Source organism: Thermobia domestica, chromosome 11 (assembly GCF_964235325.1).
Source record: "Thermobia domestica chromosome 11, izTheDome1.hap1.1, whole genome shotgun sequence".
NCBI lineage: Eukaryota > Metazoa > Arthropoda > Insecta > Zygentoma > Lepismatidae > Thermobia > Thermobia domestica.
Genome location: NC_137464.1, coordinates 115,721,029 through 115,744,343, shown reverse-complemented (window position 1 = coordinate 115,744,343; position 23,315 = coordinate 115,721,029). Strand labels below are relative to the sequence as shown.

Genomic DNA, 23,315 nt, shown 5'->3' with positions numbered 1-23,315 from the left:
ATGCTGCGAGTGTTGAATAAGACAAGTGGCAGTGCTCGACTAAAGCATAAAGCGTTATTCAAACCGCGGATAGGTAGATATGATATGTATGTACGGTCGTGCATATAGCAATGAGAGTAAAGTAGGGTGACTCTTACCAGGAGCGTTTTCCCAATAGACACCATCCATCATACATGATGTTTGCAGCAATTTGTCGGCGCATGTGTAAAACAGGAACCTACCTGCCTATGTTGATGCCTATGTCGACCCCGTCATGTACAAACACTGTTATGGACGAACGTGTGCTGGAAGCTGTGAACAATGAGCCAGGTACCACGTAGTACGAGGAAACTTAAACGTGAAATTCACGTCAGTCACATGAATGTGTGGCGTGCATTACATGAAAATGCCTTGTACCCATACCACCTGTACAAGGTACAAGGATTGACAGAAGCGGATTTCCAACCACATGATGCATTCTTCCAGTGGTCCATTCAATAGATCACTGCCATCATGCTGTTTCAGGCAGCAGTACTGTTCATTGACGAGGCCACGTTTGGAAGGGATGAAACTGTCAACACGCGTAACACACACGTGGACAGATGCACATCCCCAAGTACTGTTGTCACTCATGATCAACTGGTCGGTTCATACATGCTACTCCAAAGATTGAATGGAGCACGGTATTTGACCTTCCTGCAGGATACACTGCCCGAATTACTGGAAAATGTTCCTCTAGTGATTCGCCAACATCTGGTACATGCATGATAGGCTCACGTGCACTTCAGTGCGAATGCCCACCGATGATTGCACAACTTCCCAAGACGGATTGGACGTGGCGGTCCATGCATTGTCCTTCCAGGTCTCCGGACCTGAATCCATTGTAGTTTTATCTTTGTGAAGACATTAAAATTGTGGTGTATGCTACTTCTGTCAATGATTTGGAACAGCGTGTCCGTAACACCTTTGCAACTGTTCACCATGACCCAAGTATATTGGGACGGGTTCGCCAATCCATGATCCGACATTGTCATGCATGCATCTTTATCAATGGTGGACACTTTGAACATGTCTTGTGATGTGCCTGACGAACGTACGTTTGTCTCTGCACGTTTATATCTACTGTTTCCTCGCTTTCAGCAACGCTAGCAAATATGCCCAATACGCAATACGATATATTCATAGGACTTTTTTGTTTTTGTTGTTGTTGTTGTTGTTGTTGTTGTTGTTGTTGTTGTTGCTTATCTCGGTGTCTGGAATCACCTCACAACGTTTGTTACATTAATTTACATCCTGTATAAGCTATTTTGATGTACAGTAAGGAGTATAAGAGCATGATTACATTTAGAAACTTCCTCGAAAACCCTCGGAGCTCTTGATATGATATGCAGAGTGAAAAAATGCTTGACCCTTGTCTTTCGTCTACGGTATTCTATTAGACATTTTCGCAGTATGGTGACCTATCGGATTGTATCTTCACAACAGGTGACCATCTACTCTATGTTTGCTGCTGTTATAAGTATGAATCACCTGATCATGTGTTGATGTAATTTGCGATTGTATAATTTAATCTAAGCAGACCACAAAGAGGCCATTTTAATAAAATCGTGTAAATAGAAAAACACAAGGGGAGAAACTACAAACGAACATTACACTGAAATTATTACTCGTGCCAGTTCCTTCGATATGGGTAGACCAGTCGATTCCAATTTTCAGTTACTTGAATAAATAACTATGTACTTTATTACCACATACTGTATATTATTCCCATTAACTGGTGGTTACGCAAAGTTAGGATATTCTAAAAGAAAAAGGGCATGATATAACAGGTAACTCTGGATGATAACGAAATGCATTATATAGTTAGGTTTTAGTTGTTAGAACCTGCACATTATTACGTACCTATTTCAGTTATGTTCTTATACAGGGCGGACCATTTATCTTCAAACGCTCTTGTAATTTTTCAACTATTAGATGAAAAAAGCTTAAATTTTGTACGATGTAAATATAGGTAGGGTGACACTGTTTTACATACTACCAGGCTAACAGTGTTGCCAACTCAATATAAAGTTGTATTACTTGAAATGACATTACGTCAAGTCATTAGCCTACATATTTCAAATCTCCGTGTTAAATGAAAACTTACAGTAGCACACTTGTTATGCAGTATTGCAAACTAAGGACGCTACAGTATCATAAACATCAAGAAAAACCGAATTTTGGAGGCTTTTACAACAGTTATAACGTACGTGAGAGACGAGTCAAGACATATCTCAAGTACCTTAGTATTGAATACTACGGACGTCATAGGAGTATTTCGAACAAGTAGTAACAAAGTTACAAGAAATTGACAATTTCTTCAAAGGAATTTAAAAATACTTAGATAAGTATCACATCAAATTACATAGATGGTTTTGAATAAACAAAGATCATAATGCCGTTTACCGTTCCTGAAATACGTTGAAGATTGTAAAATTCGAAATACTAATTAAAATTTTGTAATTGCGAGAATTAGTTGTAATTACTTCGGGATGGTTTGAGATATCAAATTGTAAACAGAGTTATGAACTTTACACCATTTGTGTGATTAGATGTGATACTTATCTAAGTATGTTTTTCAAAATAAAACCCTCTGAAAAAATTCAGATTGCCAATCTCCCCTTGCTTACTTCCTATTTATTATATTATGACAATAATGTCGATACTAAGGTACTTCGGATGTGCATTGCGTCGTCTGTTTCAGTTGTGCTATTACTGTATAATAAATGTAGCATTATAGTAGCATTATAAGTTTTCGTTTAATATGTAGGATTGAAATATGTAACAACCTGACATTAGTGCCATTAAAAAAATAAAAAAATACAACTTTATGGTGGGTTGACAACATCGTTAATCTGATGATATCGAGAGGTATGTCATAGAATGTTCCCTTGCTAAAATTTCAGGTTTTTTTTAATCTATTATTTAAAGTTACCAGGGCATTAGAAGATAATATGGTCCACTCTGTATATACTGTATGATTAGTTAGTCATAAAAACATCATATTTTAAGTAATAGAATCCTTGGGACCACGAAAAAGACAAAAATATATATCTAAGATATCTGACAAGTAAACCTTACGTTTGGGTGAATCGAGTTGCTGACTGAGACACATATGAGAAAGTAGTACTAAATGTGGTCAGTATTTCAGTCAAGTTATAGCTGCGAAGCTCCAGGGGTTTAGGAGATACATCTACCAGAACATCACATGGAAGTATAGAATAGTCTTCATACAGCTGGAGGTAAAAGCTCTGTAAGACCTCTTGTAATGACAAAAGGTGAATAACAAATATATGGGTACATATTAGGACTAGGGAGAAGTCATATAGTAAGGGTATACCTGACGGCGGCCATCTTGAAATCCGCCATTTTGAATTAAGGTTAAGTTTTTAAAATAGGAATAGGGTCATGTGATACATGATTTAAGTTGCAAATTTAATCAGAAGAACAATGGTGACGTTAATTTTGATTTACGCCCAATTGGTAAAAAGTTACAGGGAAATTAAATATTGTTGCAGCATATGTATTAGTTCTTTACCTCATCTTGTAAATTTTGTATTAATGATAATAATTAAATAAAAAGCAGGTGGGTAAATATTAGGTCTATGGTGAAGTTGCCTTGATGGCGGCCATGTTCAAATTTGGCATTTTGAATCAGCAAAAGCTTTAAACAAAACGCAATGACACCTTATAATTAGCAAATTTTACCATAAATCCAGCGGTATAACCATTTTTGCTTTATCATTAACCAGCATTTGTTATCGCATTAACAAGTTGCTAATTTAAGGAAAAATGATCAAAGTGGAATTGTCATAATTGAACTTGGGTCTTTCTTTCAGAACAGTCCTCAATTAGTACAATCAATATGTAGTTCAGAAAAGAGTGCATGACTTGCACAAATGCTCTGCTCACAGTGAGCACACCTGACAAAGGCAATCGAGTTACACTTGACACATTTCTCGTTAACAATTCCGTCAAAGCAGTAGTCGTAAGGAGCGATCCATTTAATTTTGTGCTGGTTAATGATAAAGCAAAAATGGTTATACCGTTGGAGTTATGGTAAAATTTGCTATTAATAAGGTGTCAATGTTATGCGTTTTGTTTAAAACTTTTGTCTGATTCAAAATGGCGGATTTGAACATGGCCGCCATCAAGGCAACTCTTACCATAGACCTAATATTTATCCACCTGCTTTTTATTTAATTATTATCATTAATACAAAATTTACAAGATGAGGTAAAGAACTAATACATATGCTGCAACAATATTTAATTTCCCTGTAACTTTTTACCAATTGGGCGTAAATCAAAATTAACGTCACAATAGTTCTTCTGATTAAATTTGCGCCTTAAATCATGTATCACATGACCCTATTCCTATTTTAAAAACTTAACCTTAATTCAAAATGGCGGATTTCAAGATGGCCGCCGTCAGGTATACCCTTACTATATGACTTCTCCCTAGTCCTAATATGTACCCATATATTTGTTATTCACCTTTTGTCATTACAAGAGGTCTTACAGAGCTTTTACCTCTAACTGTATGAAGACTATTCTGTACTTCCATGTGATGTTCTGGTAGCTGTATCTCCTAAACCCCTGGAGCTTCGCAGCTATAACTTGACTGAAATACTGACCACATTTAGTACTACCTTCTCATATGTGTCTCAGCCAGCAACTCGATTCACCCAAACGTAAGGTTTACTTGTGAGTAGATTTACTTCTTTAAAATATCTGAAATGAGAAAAATGAGGCATCAACGCTTCGCTTATCGCTAGGATGGATAAGTGTTGTGTTATACGTGATTATAATAGTATAAAAACTACATCATTCCAATTGAATGTGACATTTGATCTCGAAATTCGTGTACGGTAAAGCACTAATCGGCGGATAATCTTCCTGTGCTGGAAAAAGTTAAGCAGAGTAGCTATTGATGGAGGCCTATGGTTAATGAGTGGTAAGTCACCTGTTGCGAGAATGTCATGTGCTGTTCCTTCATATCCCTTGGTGTTTAAATTTTAAACAGTAAATAACCAGTCACTATCGAACTTTACTATATTAATGTGGCATCAGCAAAAGTTTTTCTTTTCAGTAACTAACCCATTTAATATTTTATATGATAATGTATTATCTAAAAGAAACACGCTCTGACGTAGATTAAAGGAACAAAAGTATACGTAAATCATTTGTCACAGTTAAAACTGTTCAAATATGTAGCAACTTCGCCAGGCCATATGGTTCGGCATACTTCTCATGTTCAGAGTGTAACTGAATGAGGTAACAAATACACGTTATAAAATTGCGACCAATAAGATAAAGGAACGGCAGAGCAGTTATATTCGTCACGTTATTTTATTGCCAGGTTGAGAGTGGAAGGAGTCTAGGAGAAAGATAAAACTTTCGGAGCATGATAATATGTTATAGACAGTGGTGAGTCTTGAGGAAATGCAACTAGGTAATTAAAAAAAAAAAATTCTTTCACTGTAAACAAAGGTAAGAAATCTTACCTAATGCACTAATTTTTGTATACAACAATTAGTGTATTAGATACGAGGGTTGCACTGAAAGTTTCGGGAAACTCAGAAAAACGATAGAATGGAGATACTTTATTGCTTTTCAAAATATTCACCCATAATGGTAACACATTTGTCTATTCGAATAAACCAATTGTTAAGCAGTTATGCCACTCAATAGTAGGTACCTCTGAAACATGTGTTTTGTATGTTTGTACTGCTAATGCCTAAATATGTCTGAATTTCACGATGTCACTTGACAAAGGCGTCCACAGAAAATTTTACAAAGGGGCTAACAGTACAGTACAACAGGGGCTATGCAGTACAAATATACAAAATACATGTTTCTGAGGTACCTACTATTGAGTGACATAACTGCGTAAACAATTGATTCATTCGAATAGACAAATGTGTTGCCATTAAAGGTGGATATTTTGAAAAGTAGTAAAGTATCTCCATTCTGACTATCGTTTTTCTGTCAGTTTCCCGAAATTTTCAGTGCAGCCCTCGTATCTAATGCACTAATTGTTATATACAAAAATTAGTGCATTAGGTAAGATTCCTTACCTTTGTTTACAATGAAAGAAGTTAATTTTTTACCTAGTTGCATTCCCTCAAGACTCACCACTGTCTATAACTTATATTATCATGAAGATGAACCTGCTTTTACATAATTTTTGACTTGTTGGAATTCAGATTAAACAAACTCCAAGCCTGTAAAGATTAATATTCTAGTTGCATACATTATAGGATATGTTTATTATTATTATTATTATTATTATTATTATTATTATTATTATTATTATTATTATTATTAGAAAGATAAAAACTGAAGTATTTGTGCTTTGGAGTATTGAAAAAGGTAAATTAACCATTTAAAGTGCTCCCCTAATTTTCGAGAAAGAAATCAGGCCTTCCTTTTTAGTAGTGTTTCTTCTCTCTTATTTCAATAAAACATGAAAATATTATTTTGATAGTACTATTATTATTGTAAAACTACGTAAGCTAACAAATACGAAATGTGATTCGATGACAAAATGGATTAAATAAAATGAATCTAGTTACATTGTACACCAAGATTGTAGAGAATACTCCAAAATTTTTGTAGCACAAGCGTTCCCAGAGTCCTCTTTAAAATACAATTATTCTTTCCATCTCTTACTATTTGACAAGTCAATATGACATATGAACTTCGAGACAAATGAAAATATATTTTATTCATATAAGAGCATATGAACTTTTATCAACACTGAACGGAAAATTTGAAAGAAAAATGGTACATTATTAGTTTCTGTAATAGTGAATATGTGAAGAATGTGGAAGAGTGTAATAGTCAATAATCCGTGAAGAATGTGGAAGAGTGTAATAGTGAATAATCTGTGGAGAATTTGGTATAGCAATAGTCTGTGAAGAGTGTGAGAGGACTATCAATAGTCTGTAATGGGGCATGAGGATGGCCGGCTTTAGCATGAGTCAAGAGTTCGTGTGAGCAAGAATGAAGTTGGAGTATGCAAGCGGGCTTGTCAGGAGTACTGTGAAGAACTATTATTTACCGTAGCACTGGAGAAAGAAGTCCTCTGCGTCGCCTGCTGCTGATACCCGCTGTAAGACTTTTACTAATAAAAATTACTACTTCCAAGTAGTTATTTTTAATAGTAAAAGTTACAGCGGTATAGCAGTGGCGACGAGGGACTTTCTCGTGACGGTAAATAAAGTTCTGGAAAAGGTATCGTACCCACTACCACGCATTGAAGACTTAATGAACAAGTTGAAGGGTGCCCATTGTTTCGTATTGTGTGATTTAAAGCAGGCGTACCAACAATTGTTGATCCATGAAGATCCATTAAAATACATAACGCTGAACACACCTTGGGGCTTGTACCAATACAAAAGACTAGCATTTGGGTTGAGCAGTGCAGCACAATTTTTTCAAAAGTTTATGGAGTCAGTGTTACAAAATTTACCGTGGGCTGCATGTTTCTCGGATGATGTGATAATATGGGGAAAAGATACGTATGATTGTTACAAAAAGACACGGATACTCCTACAAAAGTTCAAGGATCTGAACATCAGAATGCGGGCAGACAAGTGTATTTTCTTCAAACAGGAAATAGAGTATTTGGTACATCATATTAGTCCAGAAGGAATTAAACCAATCATGAAATGTGAAAGCGATCATGAAATGTCCCGTACCGACGAATGTAACGCAACTGAAGGCCTTTCTAGGCATGCTTTCATTTTACCATAGGCAACTACCTGGCTTAGCGTCAAAAATTCCGTTTTTGTATACATTACTAAGAAAAGGAGCCACATGGTGTTGGGATGAACGAGATGCACAAGAATTTGCACAAGCGAAAGAATTGCTGAAGAAGGCGGAAATACTTCAGCAGTTCTTTCGATGAGAAGGAAGAGGTGGTACAATGGTGGTGGAGAGCAAGTGGAAGTAGCAGATTTCCTTTCCAGACTACCGATTAATGAGTCACCAGTGGATGTAAAAATAGACGAAAAAGAGTTCATAAGTCAAATAATGTTGGCACCATTAACGGTCCAAGAAGTCATGGAGGCATCGAAAGCAGACCAACTATTATGTCAGGTGAGAGAATGGATAGTAAAAGGCTGGCCCAGGAAGTTGAAGGAAGAACATAATACTACAGAGTTAAGAACATTCTTTAACAAGAGGCAAAGACTTTAGTTGTGAACAAATGTGTGCTTATGGAAGGCAAAACTGTACTCCCACATAAGTTAAGGAAGAAATATCTGGAACAGCTACACAGGAAGCACCTAGGTGCTTGGAGAATGCTGGCTGTAGCTAAGGAAGCAGTTTGGTGGCCAGGTTTAGACCGTGATATCAAAAAAATGATCGAATTTTGTGAAACGTGTAATAGCATGCATAGGAATAACTCGAAGAATCAATATAGTAGTTGGAAAGCAGAAGCACAACCGATGGGAAGAGTGCATGTAGATCACTTTGATTGTGTGGGGTCCAAATTTTTGTTGTTAATGGACAGTTATTCAAATGGATATAAGTGTGTAATGTAAATTCAACGACAGCATCTGAAACTAAACAAAAGTTAGACGAGTTCTTTTCAAATTTTCGGATATCCAAAGACTTTAGTATCTGATAACGGACCCCCTTTCACGTCATTTGAGTTCACAACATATCTAAAGGAAAGAGATATCAAGGCAGTGCTAACTCCACCATACAACCCAGAAAACAATGGTATCGCGGAGAAAGCTGTGCAGACAGTAAAGCAGCTTTTAAGAAAACAGTTCTTGGACAATAAATATGCATGGAACCGTAGATTAGGAGAGCATAAGCTGAAAGAAATATTATACATGCTTCGATTCACACCGAGTAAGGCAACAGGGAAACCACCAGCGGAATTGATGTTAAATTTCCAAGCACGCACAATGTTTAATGTTGTACGGAAGGGAGTGCTTGAACACGGCAAGGAAGACAGGAGCAACAATAGAAGAATGAAGTGGTCTGGGTGAAGAACTATCGTGATCGTTTTCCTAAGTTTATCAAAGGCGAACTGGTCAGGCAGATGAGCCCAGTCGTGTTTTTGGTAAGAATACAAGGAAAAATACGGAAGTGCCATCGACATCAAATAATTTTTCCGCAAGCAAAGGGAGACCAAGAAGATAACATGCCAAGAAAATGTCAGGAGGATATACGGTTTCTTTGCCGAAAGAACCCGCTCACAGACGCAGCAGTGGAAGATATACAAAACGTACAACTGCCCAGAAGTCCAAACATAAATTCAGATGGTGACAGAACATCAATCAGAGAGTAAGATCGACTGCTATCAAGACGATACCCACAAGATGGCAGAACACCAGTAGGAGATCCAGATAAGCAGCTACCAATAAGATATCCAGGAGATGGCAGAACATCAGTAGGGCAGCAAGATTGGCAGCCACCAAGAAGATTCGGAAGGATCAGGAGACCACCTAATAGATTGTCATTGTAAAAAATAAATAAATAAATAAAGGGGGGAAGAATGTAATAGTGAATCTGTGAAGAATGTAGAAGAGTATAATAGTCAATAATCTGTGGAGAATGTGGTATAGCAATAGTCTGTGAAGAGTGTGAGAGGACTATCAATAGTCTGTGATGGGGCATGAGGATGGCCAGCTTTAGCATGAGTCAAGAGTTCGTGTGAGCAAGAATGAAGTTGGAGTATGCAAGTGGGCTTGTCATAAGTGCTGTGAAGAATATTATTTAGTAGCACGGGGATAAAAAATAGTAAAGTACATTTGAAGTTTGTGTGCATGTACTCGTATCCGAAAATAAAGAGTAGCTTAGTTTGGAAGTAGTTATTTTTAATAGTAAAAGTAATAACTGTATAGCAGTTACCAATAGCAGAAGTAGTAGTATTCAGGATTATCACAATAAAAGGTTACTATCAGTCTGGCAACGTTCTCATGTTTCTAGTAACTAATATCACACATTTCAGTATTTCACTACTCTCACAAGTAGATTCATTCAACTAGGGCGTATCCCAACCTTTTTCAACTTGCGGCACACTACGGGTGTTACTTGGATTCTCGCGGCACACTTATAGTATTGTTATTTAAAAATATAAAACACAGCGGTATTTTTTTCTGTGATTATTGACCTTCTCACAAAGAAAAAAGCTCTGTCACTGTTTTTTCCCCGTGGTAAATCATTATGCTTATTTTTCATTCTAATTTAAAAATAGAAAACAATTGGAATGAAATATTGGACTCAGGTTTTTAAAAATACGTTTTCTTTTTAAAAATTGTATCCAATCTTTTACTAAGAAGGAAGATTAACGAACGAACAAACAAATCTCATTTACTTTCAGAACCCAAATGTAGGTAATTTGTCGAAAGGATTGAATGATATTTTAAATTTTCAAGTTACGAAATAGTCTGCAACAATAAAGAAGCAATAATGGTCATAACAATGATAGCAAATATTTTTTTCAACATTAGAAATGTACAGAACAGTAAGGCGGTATGAAACTTAAAATTGTAGATCCATAGTAGAGGTTCATAGTAATGTGAAATACAAATATACATTTTCCCCTACGTTTTGCAATTTGATTGCTATAAAATTAATTTTGTTTCGATTACTCGCGGCACACCAGCGGTCTATTCACGGCACACCGGTTGGGAAATGGTGAACTAGATTGTTTATTAAATTTGTTTTGAAGTACAAATTTTTATCCTTTATCATTCATTATACGAATCACAGTTAATGAAGTACTAATGCAGAAATTTTGCGTATCTTGCAAGTTTGTTTGGTATTGGCTGTTTTCAAGCTCAGTTAGTTAATTAAGAAAACACTAAATCTGCTTCATATAAATTACTCCCACCTAATATTACCCCCACCTAAAGAAAACAAGATGCACATAGCACACAAATAACCAATCATTATCATTTTTGTTCTATGAAAATATGTATTAAAACCGAAAATACTAATAAATGTCAACCACTTCCAGTTTTCGTAGAATATTGCGGGTGGTAATGATATGTTCTCTTGAGACGCTGAATCGATTAAAAAAAAAATCCTCGGTATCCGTTACCGTTTTCGTCTATGGCGAGAAATATTGAAACTGGAAATGGTTTATAAACCACTTCCAATTTGAATAGAGGATTGATGAAGGTGATGGCACCTATCCTTGGGACGCTGAATCGAGTGCAAAAAACCGTTTCTTGATACCATTTAGCGGTTTTGCACTGTGGAAATCAGTATTGAAACCGAATGTAATAGTAAATTTGAACCACTTCTGGTTTTGGTACAGTGTTGCAAATAGTCAAATATCGTCTTGAGACGTTGAATCGTTTGCGAGAAACGGCTTCTAGCTGTATATTACTGATTTCATTCTATGGCGATAAGCGTTGAAACCGGAAATGGTTAATTTGAACTGCTATTGATTTGAATAAAGGGTTAACGGAGAGGATGAAACCCATGATGGACACTGATATGATTCCAAGAAAACAGCTTTTATTATCTCTTACTGATTTTGCTCTGCTACCTGTCAACAGATGGATGGACGGACATAGAAGTTCTATAAGATGTCTGACACTTATGCATAGCATAGTTTGGAAGTCGACTAATAGTAAGAGTAAAAGAGTAAATGTATGAAAAGCATGAGAACGGGTGGCGATTAAAGTAGTTAGGCCAGAGGCTAAGTTTACGGATAGTATTGTAATGTGTTTTCTCATTTACTTCTTAAAAAGTAAAAGAGTCTAGAAGAAGGATTTTGACAATGCGTATTCAGAAGTGTAGTCAAATTTACTACTTGGGGAATCAGAATTGCAAGAGTATTGCTGATTGTTGGTGTGGGTCAGAAGAGGAGTTAAGATTCCCCAACATACAAGACTAGGTAGTAGGTATATTTAAAGCTGTAAATGAGATGGGAAGAATCAAAAGATCCCAACTACCAGTATAATGTAATGTATACGGTATGTTATCCTTGAAATGAGATATTGAAAATTCAGACTGGCATCAAATGTAGGGTAGCAAAATTTTACGTCTAAGTTTTTGGTACTTCTTTGGTGGAATTGTAGGATATTTCAAGAGGCAAGTTCTCATTAAATGAAATTTTTGGTTTTACGTTACACACTTTATGCACTTTAAGGCTAAAGGAGATGGATGAATAATTAAAGTTAATTATTATGAAATAATTAGTGGAATGAGAGTTCGAGAGTTAAAGGGGAAACTCACGGATATTATGATATCCACCACGAACTTGCGTGACCGGAAATCGAACCAGGAATCCTTCGCACTATACCACTAAGCGACCGTGCCTCCAGAGGCCAGTCCTCGTAAAGAAAATGTGGACATTGAGGGTTTTCTGTAATACCGTAAGGGGTTACTTTGCACAAGATTTAATGAATTTTTAAGAAGAACGCATGTAACTTATAAACGTAATGATTTAGAACATTGTATTTTAAACATATAATAACTAGATATATAAGAAAAACAGTGTAAGTTCATTAGTAAATATACAGTATGAGCATAGTTATTGAAATATAAACTTTATAAGTGGGGTTACTTTGCACCACATACAAAAAAGTATGTTCAACATATGAACATAACGTTTTTGTTCAATGTTTTCCCTTCAGTATTTATACATTTTACTTTCTACACAAAACTGCATGCAGTCTACAAATATTGATATTAGAATGTGGGTGCTCGTATCGATACTTAGTATGAATTACCAATATTTGTAAATAAAATTATGTACCGGCACAGGAACCACATTCTAATAGTTTAGCATATGTCCTACAAAAATGCCAACTCAGGAACAAAAAAAGTCCCCGTGAACTGATTTGCCTTGATTATTCCTTATGTCCAAGAATATCATCCCAACCGTAACCAGTGGAAGATTTACGGGGTTTGGGATTTTCAGGCTGAAGCCCACCCAAATTGCATGATTTCTTTTTTTAAAAAGATCTAATGTTAGTCATTCCTATGTGTATAAGCTTCAAGCCCCAAAAAGTCTAATGATTTCTAAAAAAAAAGAAAACGAAGCCTTTGTGAGTAAAGCCCCTTTCAAACTATTTTTCTGGATCCGTCACTGTTCATAATTTATTTTCCAACAAGAAATTCATTCTAGCATCTACCTAAATAGAAATTTTATCTAAATTTAGAATGCAGGAGGTCCCAGTAGTAATTTCCTAAGTGGTATTTTGGACCGATGCAAAGTAACCCCGATTAGAGGCTGAAACCGCCTTCTTCCAGTTTTACTTTTTTATGACTTAAAAACGTTTCACATTTCAATTTCAACTATTGCATCAAAGTCCCATTATACACAGTAGTATTCTATGAAACTGACTTAACATTGACGGCAATTCTTGTATACGTGATATCTTTCAAATTTTGTCGGCCTTTACAGTGACTGCGTTCCATACCTCTACAACAACAAACTCTCTGGGTAATTAGAACTGATATTAACTGCCGACATTATAGCCAAAATACAGTTAAATGTTTTATCTTACGGTGGCAGTTGAAATTTCCTCTTTACAGTTCATGGTTTTACCGACAGAGGACTGTGAAACTCTTTTTATATTTCGTGCAAAGTAACTGATGTTTAAAGTAACCTCGTCTTACGGTAACTTCGAAACAAGTCTGCGAAACCTAGTCAGTGTCGAGTACGATGAAGGTTATGGAATATGTAAATCTTATGATAAGGACAAAAGTGGATAAACGAATGTTTTAGGGATTTTAGAATCTTTGTAGTAAAGATAGGAAATGCCGCACATGTTTTCGAAACTAGCGGAATTGGATAATTACACTTGAGGTAAGGTACTACAGTATTTTGTCCTACATATTCGATATAATGAATAACTTCTCGAATTTTATTTCTTCTATCTATCATGTTTTGGTTCATTAACTGATCACTTTGACATGTGAAGTCATTAGTATTCCAGAATGATTTGATGTGATAACCTTCTATCATAAGTCATACATACCAGTAAATGAAAGTACGACAATAAGGATCAGACAAAATTTCTAAAATTTGAGAAAACCTATAAGCAAAAACAAAGAAATAGTATTCAACTTACAACCTAGAAGACGAAGAGGCAGAAAAATGGAATAAGAATATAAGAAAGTAGTAAAGAATGGTAAACTTTTATATCAATTCCAACCAATCCATTATTTGACCCTGGTAAAGTTTTTCTTTCGATCTGGTTAACCATATCTGTTTCTTTGCAAATCTTCCAATTTATCTCTTGACTATTCATTTATTATAATCGAACCCGGGTCCACATGCCCCAAAGGCACACGAACTAGCCATAAGACAAATTCAATAACTGGTAATTTTGCGCCTATGATTCTATCATTTATTTTTAGAAAATTTCAGCAGCTTAATGCATAATTTCAGGTTCTTAAAAAAGCAAATAAAAAAATAAGAAATAACTCCATTTTAAGTTTACACGTGTAATTTGAGTCAGATTGACCTGAAATCTCAAAGTAACATTATTTACTGATTATATTTGGATTTTCACATCTTTTATTAAGAGTATTAGTTCCTACATTTTTGTTATTTTTGTAATAATTATGAATAGATTAACGCATAAAGGTCCTAAAGCGATTTAAAAAAGGAAAAACAGAACTGCTTTGATTTTCTAATTTTTAATTTTGACTAACACATTTTTCCCTTTAGACGCAGTTGCCGAAGACGAAGTCTGCCAAAATGGATTGCTCAAAATGTGTTTTACTTTAATGACGTATCTATTGAGAGCTGGATGAGTGATACCAACATAGAAACTTCAGGAAAAGTAAAAGAAGAATGTTTGGAACGTAAATGCATGAACAAAAATACGTCTATGGGTCGTAGAATGGAATATCAAATGGCTAGTACTTCAAATGAGAATAAAATGATACAAGTAAAAAAAGAAACATTTGCCAATAAAAGAAACAGTACAACTAAAAATGAACCAGGCAAAAAAGCAGCATGTAATAGCATCATAAAGTTCTATTGGCGCAAAATTGAAACTTCACAAGACCAAAAGGACAGTTACATTGAAACATTGAAAAAACAAGTACGACAGCAGTCCGTCAAATTGTTCAAATGGGGCCGAGAGCGACCAGAGAGATGTGGAATTTGTGGGCAAATTTTTCGGTCTGTTAAATTGCTTTTACTTCACGCCGAAGCTCATGGAGAAGGCCCATATGTTTGTGAATATTGTGGTGTAAAGAAACGGCGCTTTGAACAACTGAAAGTCCACACAAGAATACATACAAAGGAACGTCCTTTTAAATGCGACTTCTGCTCCAAATCATTTTCCTATTTAGTTGTGTTAAGGAACCATCGAATGATTCACACAGGCGAAAAACCATATGAATGTTTGGTTTGCAAGAATAGATATTCTCGCTTGTTTTATGTACAATCACACGTGCGTCGTATGCACATTCAAAGAATAAATTCACTTTATTTTACGATTAATAAAAACAATAAAACATTACGGGATTCTACACATGTTTCTTCTACGAACGAGAAAAATAATAGTAAACACTTGTTAAGAAGTTCTATGAATAATTCTTGTATTGATGGTTGTAATTTAAAGGATGTTAAGAAATCACAAAATTCGTCAGATCAGAAGAGTTACGATAAACAGGACCCTGTAAACCAGCTTTTGTCTAAAAAGAAAAATCTTAAGCATTTAGCTCAAAGTAATATAAACCATTCGTCTGTGAACGAAAAGAGTAATGGTTCGTCACAGTATGCTATAAGCCACTGTTATTCTAAACAAAAGAAGAACGACAGATCGTCACATGGTGTTGTTCTGACCAATATTTTGAAGAAGAGGAATAATAATGCTAGTTCATCAAAAGCTTATAAAAATACTTGTTCTCGAAAAGAAATAAATGAAGAGCAGCATCTCATGACACCATCATCGGAGAACAAATGCATGGTTTCTGTTAGAGATTATTCGTGTAATGTGAAGAGCAATAACGTTAAAGTTTCCTTCCAAGACCCCAAATGCAATACGACAATGGAGTGTAATATTAATAAATCTTCACTTGATCAATGTAAAGATTTTGTACAATTAAAAACTCAATTAGTCAAAAACGAAAGTCCAGAAAATGTATTTGTTGCAACCAACGTGAAAAAAATCCAAAAAATAAAAAAACCACAAATATCTTGTAACAGCAAGAAGTCATTAAGGTCTCGACGGTTTCTTCAACGGAAACATGAACGTGAGCTAGAAAATTACGAACTAAATACCAATGAAGGTTGTATTGATTCCTCCCACAAAGCAGATATTGGAAACGACCAAGTCTACAGAGAATCACTTAGGTATACATATGAATGCCAGACGGAAAATGTTGTTACTCGTAATACACGCAAGCGTAACACAAAAAATGTGCCTCACGAAAAGCTAACAATAACTAATTGCTCTGTAGGAAAAACAGGAGTTTTTGCACTAAAATCTGTTTCACAGTCACAGAACGTTACTGTAAGCAAGCAAAAATCACATAAGAAGTTAAATTATGGTTCGACAACAGAAATGCCAAGCAAAAGAAGGAAAGCAACTTCTTCAGTTACTTCGAACAAAGATGCACGTATAAGAAAAGCTTCCTCTAAACATTATTCCAGGATGGTAACTAGAAAACTAACAAAAGTCACAGTACCTGACAAAGAAAAATTTTATTGTAATATATGTAATATTAATTTTGTTTCAGAAAAAGAGCTAATTAATCACAAAACATCTCATATACGTACTATTAAAGAGACTGACTATAATTATGAAAGACACAGACACCCGATGTTTAGGAAAACGGCTGTCGAAAAAGAACATAATATCTGTACGATTGTACCTCAAAAACGAAAAGATGATATATTTAACACACAAACCACAAACTTAAATTCTACAAAAAAATATTATTGTCATATATGTGGTGTGTATTACAATTCGCACAAAGAATTATGCAAACATTACATAGTACATTTACTGTAGAAGAAAATATCTTTGTATCAGAGCACTGTGTACACAAAAAGGAAAACATACTAACAAATTTCATGCTTTTATTCTATTATAATAGGAAAAGAAGCATAATGAAAAATATTTTCATTGGAAGTATGGTTAAAAGTAATTGAAAGCCTTGATGGATGAAGGAATTATGTTACGCCAAAATAGAAACTGTGTTTAAAGTTAACTGAATTCCAATATTTTGTTGTATTATTTGTGCGTATTGTTCAGTGCAAATTTTCCTATTTTGCTGTAATATGAAGTGAACTAAAGTATCACATGATATAGGTTCATACAATACCTGCAGTTACTATGAAAAGAGACTTTCAGATAAATGTTACATAATCCTTTGATCACGAAACCTTTTTGAAATGGTTTTGTATCAATACAATTGTATATTTCTATGATCAGGTATTCATTTCCCTGTAGAATCGGAGATACAACGATGTGAATCTGATCCTCAAAGGAATTATGAAAGGCTTTATTTGTGATTGTTGGCAGTAGAATATTTAAGTGACCCAGTGTTTAGGAAAAATTAAATTTAGATATCGCATCATCTGATACGTCTTATTAAATACTGGTCCGAAAAAAGATGGTATTCCTTCTCAATAACAATGAAGTTTATTTCGCATGTATTTTAAATGAACGGTTTGTATAAGACAACGTGCTGAATCATCTCGCATACTGCAGCATCATACTGCACTACACTTTTACAGAAAAAGAATCTCACTACCATTTTGAATTGATTTTCAGATATCATCGGTGTTCTGGCAGAAGTAACTAACTAACTAACTAACTGACTTAAAAAAAAAAAAAAAAAAAAAAAAAAAAAAGCTGGAGCTAGACATTTCTTCTAGTACGAGGACGAGATACAAAGTGAAATACATGATTGTCAGGCTGGATGTAGCACGTGAAATTGTGATGCTAAGCTTGGCTATTCTTAGCATCACAATGTTACCTCCTATATATATCCTGACAACATTAGAACTCAAGTATGATATTTCACTTTGTATATCGTCTTCGTGCTGGAAGAAGTCCTTCCTTTATCCGTACTTTTTTAGTTTGTGACATTCCAGAACGACTACGATATGCTCTTTATAATTTTAATGGGTAGGAGTTTCAACTATTTCTACTCTTAAGGTATCGTAAAGTCATTTACTATACAGGGTGTTTCAAAACACCACCAACAACGTTTGGGAGGTGATTCCTGACACCAAAATAAGACAAAAAGTATAGACCATTCTGGGTGCACAAATGCTTCCTTTCGGAGTTATAGGCTGCCGAAAACATGAAAAAATAAACTTTAAAGGTCTGTAGCTCCAAAACTATGGGACCTACCATAGTCGGGTCAAGAATTCACTTAGGAACTAGTATGTGCTCTATCCAAATATCAAAGTTTTAGAATCCTGTAGTACTTCTGCAACAATGTTTATAGAGGTAGTTGGAGAGTACTTCAAATTATATGCCCGTAGCTAAACTTCCTCTATAAAAATTGCTTCGTGAGTACCTTAGGATTCTGAATCGTATTTTTGGATAGTGCACATATTAGTTCCTAAGTGAAGTCTGGACCCGAATACGGTAGGTCCCATAGTTTTGGAGCTACAGACCATTAAATTTCATTTTTCCATGTTTTCGGGACCCTATAACTCCGAAAGGAAACGTTTGTGCAACCAGAATGGTCTATACTTTTTGTCTTATCTTGGTGTCAGAAATCACCTTCCAAATGTTGTTGGTGGTGTTGTGAAACACCCTGTATATGCTGCGTGGGTGTAAGGGCTTTCATAGGAAAACCAGTGAATTTTTCTTTTGTATTTTTCAACAAACGGACAACAAATTCAGCCTTTCGTAAGATTCTCCTTTCTGTCTTTGAATCTATTGAAACTCTTATACATTCTTTTAGTTATATTGATAACATAGTATCTTATTTATGAAATGCAGTCATTTATATCTATATCCAAATAATCTGATCATTCACTATTCCTTTACAAAAGTTTCTACTTGCAGCTATAGGTAGAATATGTTAATGCCTAGGTTTCAAAGAAGTGTACAATATGCTTTCATTTGAAGCACTTGTTTCTGTGAGAGAAAATATTGTATTTTCAAAAGAAGATGAGTGGCCAGATTTACTTTCAATACAACAGTACATGTATTAGGAAATTTTCATACGAAATATTAAAATCTATAATATATTGAACGTGCATTGTATTTCATTGTTTGAACAAATAAAAACCAGAATATCACATGCACATACCTATTAATAAAATGTTCCACTTAATTTTCTTTTCCATTTTTTTCAGTATTATACTTTGTTGGTACATATTAAAGCTAGCTGTTAGCATTTGTCTGTTTTACTTGGAAAACTTTATGTTGTGTAACTCTTCGTTCTAAGTATAATATTTCATTAATAAATGTGTCGTTTATAACCAATTGAGTATTTCATTGTTAACCAGTAATATATATATATATATATATATATATATATATATATATATATATATATATATATATATATATATATATATATATATATATATATATATATATATATATATATATTGACTTTCTATAGCTGATGGCAGGATCGTGAACCAAAGTTCAAACTCCTTTATTACTGTATTACTTGAAGTGAAGTATAAAACATGTGATGCGCAAAATCAGCACGAAGTATGTTATAATCTTGTTATAATCTTTAAGAAATATCTAAAGGAGATTTTTAAACAATACAATTTGTAATGTTTTTATATTTGGCTTGTGCAAACAACTCTACATTAACCTCTGTTGGTAGCTATAATAATAATAATAATAATAATAATAATAATAATAATAATAATAATAATAATAATAATAATAATAATAATAATAATAATAATAATAATAATTTGGAAATATGTTTATTGGAAGCAAACAGCATTACAGTCACAGGTGCCCCTAAGAAAGAAAGAAAAAGTTTTACAAGCATAGGTCGCATGCAAATAGAATTAACAGCATACAACTGATTATACAAAAATAGATGAAATGGATAAAATATTAGTTCAGAAAAATAACATAAAAACATGCAGCATCTGTTACAAACTGGAAAATACAAAATTAACAATAGTAAAAAAAAGTTTTAAAAAAGCATAATTAACATGCATATAGAAAAGGTATACCATATAGGATAAGTATATAGTGTAAAATTCAAAAATAGATTATTATTAACCGTGTAGTTCTAACAGTTTACAAAATATTGAAAAAGAAAAAAAAAGTTCAAAATTATACTATGTAGCTCCTAATACAACATGAAAATAAATATTTCTACGTTAAACACTTCAGGTAAAATACACTGATTCATAAGGCTAGTAATAATGACGAAAATAAAATAAGCATACAAAAATTCATGGCCAAGTTTAAAAAAAAAAAGTGCAGTAAACGTAGTAAAGAAGGAATTAAGCATAGAAGAAAAGAAAAGATGATAGAAAAAAAAGACTAAAGAATAATAAAAAATCTAACAAAACATAAAAGGATCTTTCAAATGGCACCTTACAAACTTTACAAAATGACCTCCAGAAATACAATAAAAATAAGAAACAAACATGTGTATCTGTTCAGAATTTAAAAGTTCTTACAATTTGATTTTAAAAAAATACAAAATATATATATAAAACAAATCCATACAGTATTTAGAAAAATATAAAACAAAGTTAAGAGAATCAGTTGCAAGCCTAAAAATACTAAGACATTTCATAGTTTATTTTTAAAAAAATAAAAAAAATAATTCACGCACCTTCTACAAATTCTTATGAAACAAATCAAGAACCGGATAAAAGTTATTAGCTGTTTCTATACTTTTATATATAGAAGACCTGATTAGATATTTACTAATGAACGCAACAAATTTCCTAATGTTTCTGTGAGGAGTTTTTAAAGAGAAAAAGTTCTCCAGAACAAAATCTCCATGCAGAATTACACGAAAAAATTTCAAGTCTAAGAGCCGACGCCTGTCAGACAGAAGGGTAAGATTAAGATCCATCCTTATATCTGACAAGCTCGCTTCTCCTATTTCTTTAAACTTCCATTTTAACCAGGCTAGGAATGAATTTTGAACTGATTCAATCGAAGAACTAAAATATTTTGCTTCACTATTCCAAATTACCATACAATATTCAAGATGAGACCTAACATTGCACATATAGAGAATTTTGCAGGTGTTAATATCAGTAAAATTTCGACATAACCATTTGATCATTGTTAAATTCCTCCTTGCTTTGGAGATAACAACCTGAAGATTCTTCTGAAAAAGCAATTTTTCATCTAATATTAATCCTAAATCTCTAACAATGCTTAACGAATTGGATATGTTGATTTCCTATCCTGTATTTGTAGATGGAAGTGTTAACTTTCCTCGAAAATGTTATTCCTTGCGTTTTGTTGAAGTTCAGGGGTAGGGAATTCTTTTCGGACCATTTAACTATGATATCTATATTCTTTTGCAAAGTATCTTGATTTTGTTTGGACTTAATTTGACTGAAAATTTTAATATCATCAGCATATAACAGATATTTACAAGTTAAATTAACACAAATGTCATTAATATACAGCAAAAACAATAGAGGACCAAGGTTGGATCCCTGAGGTACCCCGGAGGTATTACTATGAATAGCAGACAGTTTCCCTGTATATTTTACCACAAATTTCCTTCCATTTAAATATGAAGACAACCAATCAATAACACAGTTAGGCAAGTTACATCTTTTTAATTTGTTTATCAATAAGTGGTGTGGTAATTTATCAAGTGCCTTAGCAAAGTCCAAGTAAATAGCGTCAACTTGACCACCAGCCCAAATAACTGGAAGCGTATAATGCATAATACTAGCTAATTAGTCATTACAGATTTACCAGTCATAAATCCATGTTGGTTTACATTAATCTCATTCTTTACTTTATTATAAACATATTTATAGATTTTCTCATAGATTTTCGGAATTACCTTCATTACAGAGATTAGTCGAAAATCATTAATAGACTTTCCATTAGTTTTAGGTATGGGTGTTCTAGAAACCAATTTCCATACATCAGGATAATTACAAGTGGATAAACTCCAGTTAAACAAAGAAGACAATATTGGTGCGATTGTTTCACCTATTCCTTTAACAATGAACGCTGGAATTCCGTCTATTCCACTTGGCGATTTAATCTTTAAAGTTCTGATAGCTTTCAATACATGTTGAGTAGTAATTTCTGGGGGTTAACTTGACCAAATTCTTCAAATAAACATTGATTTTTAGTAACACTAATCGAGAAAATTTGAAAGACCGATGAAAAATAGTTGGCAAACTTTTCAGCCAACATACTATCATCAGTCAACAAAACATCATTGTCAACAATACCAGATATTACCTTATTTTTTGAACCATTTACATATTTTTAAAATTTTTCAGGGGCAATTGTAAGATAATTTTGAATTTGCCTGACAACATTTAATTGAGTTTTGAAAGCTCTTCTACCATTAGAAAAGACTACATAATCATTTTCACATTGAGAAATTTTGTATTTTTTTATTAGCCTGATTTTTTACTTTCCATAAAGAAATCAATTTTTTTGAATACCATAAGAGAAATTTAGATTTTTTAGGCCTAGATTTAGGAATATTACACTCCATCCTAGATTTAATAACTTCCTCTAGTTTGCAAGCTGCTAAATTGAGATCATTACTTAACAATATATTACACCAATCAGCATTAGCAATTTAAAGATACAAGGATAAATAGTCACCTTTAGCATATAAAAATCTTTCGGTGGACTCATATACTTTACAAACACTGGATAAAAATACTTTAGTTGCAATTGAATAATGGTGTACATCAGGAACCACCATATACTCATCGTGTCTTTCCGACACTATAGATGCGTTAGTTAAAACTAAGTTAAAGCTAAAACTAAAACTAATAATAATAATAATATAGTTTAACGTCCCACAGTTTTGCTCCGAGAAAGGGTATTTTCCTGTTTGACCTACTACCGATTTACATTATTATATCATCTTAGAGGTAGGCGAAATGGGTATTCTTGTTTCATCTAGGCTCAATCGACGAGGGATATTTACTGTCTGAGGGAATTTTGTTACAGAGATTTATTATGAAGATTCATTTCTCAGCGTAAACAGCAGCAGCAACAGTTATTTGTAACAACAAATGTGGCTGTAATTCTAGCAGCTCTTTGACCCTCTCTGGAGCTTAAAAGGATTGGCGCTCTGATTTAATTATTTTTTTTATTTTTTATTTTATTTATTTTTTTATTTTATTTATTTATTTATTTTTTTTAAATGAGTTTATCTTTTGTGCTTCCTTAG

At 33.8% G+C, this 23,315-nt stretch overlaps 1 protein-coding gene across 6 annotated transcripts in view; it reads left to right on the top strand.

Annotated features, from left to right (window-relative positions):
* The window catches only part of LOC145664372 (uncharacterized), a 57,549-nt gene extending 39,778 nt beyond the window's left edge, over positions 1–17,771 (top strand). For all 6 annotated transcript variants that reach the window (XM_081731023.1, XM_081731022.1, XM_081731018.1 and 3 more), the window contains one exon: positions 14,677–17,771. In XM_081731023.1, the coding sequence (XP_081587149.1) occupies positions 14,677–16,975 (2,299 nt within the window). In that variant the 3' untranslated portion in view covers positions 16,976–17,771. The remainder of the gene's footprint in view (positions 1–14,676) is intronic.
* The last annotated feature ends 5,544 nt before the right edge of the window (positions 17,772–23,315 follow it).